General features: G+C 38.3%; 1 protein-coding gene across 2 annotated transcripts in view; it reads left to right on the forward strand.

Moving 5' to 3' along the window:
* LIN7A (lin-7 homolog A, crumbs cell polarity complex component) overlaps window positions 1–4,008 on the forward strand; it is a 48,661-nt gene extending 44,653 nt beyond the window's left edge. Inside the window, exons 5-6 of one of the 2 annotated variants that reach the window (XM_027904816.1) lie at window positions 108–320; window positions 1,895–4,008. In XM_027904816.1, coding sequence (XP_027760617.1) covers window positions 108–320 — 213 coding nt within the window. In that variant the 3' untranslated portion in view covers window positions 1,895–4,008. The remainder of the gene's footprint in view (window positions 1–107; window positions 321–1,894) is intronic. The other variant, XM_027904815.1, reaches the window with a different exon arrangement.
* The last annotated feature ends 1,992 nt before the right edge of the window (window positions 4,009–6,000 follow it).

Here is a 6,000-nt window from a genome sequence, read left to right on the forward strand (position 1 = left end):
TCCTCAGCAATGCATAAGTCTTACTTAACAGCCTTTCTGTATGAAGAAGACACAGTTTTAGGTCAAAGCACCATTTTCATTATTAAATCTCTTCTCCCTGCTCCCAGAGTGTCGAAGGAGAACACCACGAGAAGGCGGTGGAGCTGCTGAAGGCAGCTAAGGACAGCGTCAAGCTGGTGGTACGCTACACTCCCAAGGTGCTGGAGGAGATGGAGGCTCGCTTCGAAAAACTGAGAACAGCCCGGCGCCGGCAACAGCAGCAATTGCTCATTCAGCAGCAGCAACAGCAGCAAACTACACAGCAAAACCATATGTCGTAGGTGAGAGGATTCATTGGTCTTCCTTAAAGTGCACTGACAGCACCCTGCCTGGGCTAGCTGCTCCCAGGGGTCTGTCAGGGCAGTATCTGATGCCAGGGCCCAGACAGGAGCAGGGCAGCACTAGGACCAGACTGCCTGGGGATGGCGATGGGGATAGGCTGGGCCATGACCCCACAGGTGGTCCCAGCTCAGTGGGACCCTGTGGCTGGGCAGGGTAGGGCTGTGGGGAGCTGAAAACTGGCCCTGCTGGGGCATTGCTGGAGCAGGGGATGATGGCCCTGGGGGCTGACATAAGGTCCTGGGCTGTGGACAGGGTGGAAGAAGCTCCAAGGCAGGACAGTCAGGGAGCTGGAGGTAAGTGCTTGGGGACCCAGCAAGCACTTACTGCAGTCAGGATGAGGAGAGCTTATTATTTGGTACATTGCCACATGGTTTGTCCCAGTAAAAATGCATTTTGAAAATAGATTAAAGGCACTAGCAAATTGTGGAGCCAATTTCCAACTAATAACCCTGAGATCAATAGCCACTGTGTAGCTCTGGCTTATCTGCAAAGCAAAAGAAGTCTGTAGTTCCTGCGAAGTTTTTTTGCATTAAAAACTAGAGCATTTATGACAAGTAAAGATATGCCACCAGATTTAGACACAGTTCAATGCATTTCAACTAATTAGTTACCCCTCTGCAACAGAACATCTAGATTTGTTGGTGGTAGGTGAAGAAAAGTCTTCCTAGTCCCTTCCTTGCTACAGGGAACACAAACTTCACTCTATGGTTACTCTGCAGGGCACCTACGAGTGCTTACTGCTCAGGTACAGTTTTGGTAGGAAGTATTCAGTTTGCTCTTGAGTGGCATTCAATATTGCAATAGCTTCCAAGAGGCTTGCAAGTTTCCCAGTGTAATCAAAACATCTGGCATGTGAGGTTAAGAGATTCGGTTTCTCTGAAATCAGTTTTTGCCATTAATACGTTTATAGCTTTGCTCTGTTTGCTTAAATGAAATCCAGTAGGAAGTGTGTCCCAATGACTTACATTCCAACCCTCTGCATCTCCCTCTGTATCTCATATCTGTTTGTTCCCAAAAGAGGACATTTACAGTAATATGAGTCCACAGGTAACTCAGAAAGTCCCCAAATGGTCAAAACCTGAAGCTTATCGTGATGGTTTCATCGTTATTAATGTTAACACTGATCTCTGTTGATAGTTAGGGGAAAACACCCACCTTGTAAACCCCCTGTACTGTGATCACCAGAATTCCAGATTTGTGGATGCAAACAAATGCTCTGAGTGGGTTCTGAATCCCACCTTAGGGCCTCCACTCAGACAGGAGATACAAACAGTAGTATATGTACAGTCGGGTTTCTGTGTAAAACAAGGCCATTGCAGGACATGGACATACACGTGAAGTTTTTAATTTTGTTCAGTTACCTAACTCTTTTCATCATCAAGTAACGTATTTTTACTGATTTTATTTTTTTTTTAATATTTATAAAGGGAAGAAAGGCAAGGCAGAGACAGGCAGCAGCTTAATTCCTCAATTCTTTGTGCTTGCTCTGATTAATGTGTTTCTTTAATTCTAGGATATTCTCAAGGAAGAAAAAGCCTCAATCAAGAGTTCAGTAATCAAGCAACCAGAGCTGTACTTCAGTATTCCAGCAAAACAGAACAACTACATGAAACAGAATTCATCTGGAGAATATACAATACAAGACTAATGTAGTTAAGTGAGCCATAGAGAGGGTACCTTCATGATAAGGCTTTTCAGCACACAGCGGCCACAGATACCTGCTACTGTTGTGACTCTGTTCCTAATGAGAATGCATGATTGGTAAACCCTATGAAAAAGAGAAGTCCAGGGCTTCCAAATAATTGTGTTTGATCTAATCTTGCACTCCTTACTCTGACAAATTTGCCAGTTGGCTTTCTTTTAGTCACTGAAAATTTTGTTTAAGGAGGTTAAGATTGGCTGCTTTTGAGGACAGGATCTTTCTCTACAGTTATCTCCAGAAATGTGCATCTACATCAGTTCATAATTTTGCCACAGACATCAAACTCATATATCACGCTTCATAACTACTTTGTACTATATATTGTAGAGCTGTTTTAACTTAACTTCCTGTTTATAATTTTCAAATTTCCCTCTGGAAATAGCAATTTACTATATTTATAAAGTATTCCATTTGTAGAAGCAATTGGCTTTTTACTCTTGGTGTTTCCATATATTTTATTATGCATCAACAGAGTGAGAAAGTTTTAGGTCAGCTTTAATTTTATTAGTAGTAAAGTTAGGGAAGCCTAGAACTGTATTTTTAAACGTAGGTATTGCTTGTATCTATTATAGTTACTATTCAGAAATCTATAACTGGATATATTATATATTTATTCCATAAAATATATATTGTCTGAATGTACCTTTTAGAGAAGTAGGGTCTTTGCTTAGCATGTATTGCAAATGTGGTAAGCTAATGTTAGCAAAAGACCAAGCTTTGTTAGGCAGATATTACTGTGATTGCATAATCTCTGCATTTCTGTATTGTTTAATTTATTTTCCTGTCTAATGTTTATATATTTTAGAGAGGAGGAAGTGTAAGTTGTTTCTTTTAAGACTCACAAATTATCATTTAAATCAATTTGAAATTAGAGTTCTTTTTTTAAAAATTAAACCAAATTGGAATGTGCAAAGAAAATCTATAACTAAGTTCTTAAGTTTACATGTCTGCTTTTCCAAAGAAGATAGTCAAAGCTGGAAGGCTATAGATGTCACCTGCTTTCAGAAAGTAAGAAAATGGACCCCCAAATCCTAAGAAAAAATAAAATAATAATTTTCACATGCCTTCTATGCTTCATTAAAAAAGATGGGGGGAGAAAAGGAGCTTAGAGAAGAACCCTACAGTCATTTGCATGTTGAAAACTCCAGCTGATGTCAGTGAAAGTTCAGTAATGAGAGGAATGTAGAAATAGTTAAAACCAGTATTCTGGTTGAGAACTTGGAACAAAGTCAGAAACAATATTTTGAAGGATCTATTCTCAAAGAGAGAGAGAGACAAAGGAAAACGGGGGAAATTGTCAGTATCATAGCATATGTTAGAAACCAAATGCAGGCTAGCCAAAAGTCTTGACAGTGTTTTATTAGTGTAAGTAGTCATTAAAAGGAATTTACTGTATTTTTAAAACCAAATAGCATGGATTCATCTCGAAAAGCCTCATTTTATACCAAGAAGTAATTCTATCTAGTAGTCATCAGTGACAATATCAATTAAGACAGTGGAGTTTGAGAACTATCAGAACTGAAGATGAAATATATTGTATTGTGCTCTGCACGGTGTCTTTTTATACTTAATAAAATTGTACCTACCTATTTTAAAACTGTATTCTCAAACAGACATTGCTATTAATATTGACAGTATATAAATTGTTATTATGACTGCATATAACTGTTCTGTATCTCATGAGTATGATTTGTTACACTAATAGCTGCATTTTCAGAGACCAAGTATTCAGACTTAGTTAGCCCACTGTACTGCATTTTTTCAAACTGCCTCTCCACCTCTTCCCCTCCTCTTCCTCAAAAAATTTGAGTGGAATGTGCTGATTAATAAATTTCAATAATAGACTGTCATTCATCTAGAGAAGCATACCAAATTAATTTTCATATATTATTATTCAATAAATTATTTATACACCCTAAAATTAACATTCTAATCTTTGCCAACATTTAACAATAAGATAAAAGAAAAATATAAGTAAAATCCAACTGTCAACGAATTTGAAGTGGAAATAAGAAAAAATAACTTTCCATCACTTTTCATGCCCCTTACTGGTCAATAAAACATAGCCATTTAATCACAGAATAATCTCTATCCCTAAACCTATCACATGCATTTGTTTGTAGACAGTATTTTAATTTGTGATTTGTATATCTTCAGTCTGGATGCAGTAAGGCACACATGCATTGCTGCATTCGTACCCAAAAGACATGCAGGGAGGACATCACTATTCACATTCAGGCCTGCAGATGTTTGTGGATTGTGTTTTAACTGGCATTTGCTGTTCACTACAGTGAATTAATATTCTTTCAGTGAATTTAGTGACTTTTATCACCCATATTTACCACTGGGGCTCTCTCACGTTTCTCTGCACTGGCAGCAGACTGAGGTAGGAGATCCAAGAAGCCTTTTCTTATCTCTTTATTACCGTAACCAAAGGGGTATTTACATACTCTTGCGTCAGGTTCCCTTATGCCAGAAATCCAGATGCAAGATCTAATAATAATAGAGAATGCAAGGTTGGTGGCATTTACTTAGAGAAGTTGATGGCTCTGCTGTGCAAGCCCTGTTTTTTTCTTTTGTTTGTGTAATTTGATCTGACTGGCACTTTATAGGGCATTGAAGGGTTCTGTAGTCCTTGATAAGTGAAAAGCTCAACAGCTTGTTATTTTCATCTTTTCCTTCTACAGTGACAAATCATAGATGGAAGGTCAATGAATGCCCCTGAGTGAGAGAAATGATGTAAAAATGTACCTGCAGTTCCCTGGTGAATAATACTGCAGATCTCATAGTCCTATATGTTGTACCTTGTGTATGTATTTATCACAGCCAAGCTCCCAGTATAACTTAGGAACCTTTGGGATCTCTTGCAGAAGGCTCAAAATTATATGCCTCATTTGCATTAGAAGAAACTGTTTATTCATGTACTAACTTTAGGGATTTTAGAGTTCTATGTGAAATTAAGATCTCATGAGCAAAGTTCCTAGAATTAAAAAAAAAAAAAAAAAAAAAAAAAAAAACACAAACAAAAAAACAAAAACAAACAAACAAACAAACAAGAAAGGGACTGGTTTTGCCTGTGTTTGAAATAAAACAGGATTTTAAGCATAATTTTAAGCATAAACTAGAATTTATTGTGCTCACAGAAGATGTATTTTATTACAGGATGAGCACCTGTTTCAGAAAGTAGGAATTCTGTCTGAATCATTCTGCAAAAGAAAACCAACCAATCTCCTGATGCAGAATTATGTTCTACAAGTGCTAAGGAGACCCTTCCAAGTGTAAACAGTGGATTATTATCTAGAAGTTGTACTGTCCTTGCATTAGTATTAGTGAGACCATTTCCATATCCAGCATTCAATAAAATAAAACAATTTTCAAACCAAGACAGTATTCTGGGTCAGTTTGCAGGAATGTGCTGCCTGCTGCAATACATGTCTGATGAGAAATACCCATTGTGCTTGCCCACAAGAAGGTCAGGATGAACTGGGGATGTGCTCAAACAGTCTTGCAAGGAGACCCATGCTCACCCTGCTTGTCTGTGAGGTGAATGCAGTGCCTCTACCTTCAGCTGTCTAAAATAAAGCTGCAGAGCTTACACTGATTGTTTCCAAAGTCAACAGAGTTAGAGGGATCTATCGAATGAGATTCAACCCGTCTCTGACATATATCTTTAAATAGGATAAAGCATCCTGTAAAAAAGTTTATAAACAGAGCCACTGACTAAATCACTTAAATGACTAGCTTGGAGTAAGTAATGTCTTTTGGGGAGTGGGAGAGGGGTTGCTTCTACACTCATACACAGCTTCCAAATAAATAAATATCAAGTCCCCAGTGTTTGAAATCCCTAGTGTTAAACCTCTGCATTCATAGCTCAGATGAGTAAGAGGCTTTGCATGTGTTCTGGTTTGTAAGGAGGT

This window comes from Empidonax traillii, unplaced genomic scaffold (assembly GCF_003031625.1).
Source record: "Empidonax traillii isolate 1590-97213 ecotype Southwest subspecies unplaced genomic scaffold, ASM303162v1 scaffold1095:size333308, whole genome shotgun sequence".
Taxonomy (NCBI): Eukaryota; Metazoa; Chordata; class Aves; order Passeriformes; family Tyrannidae; genus Empidonax; species Empidonax traillii.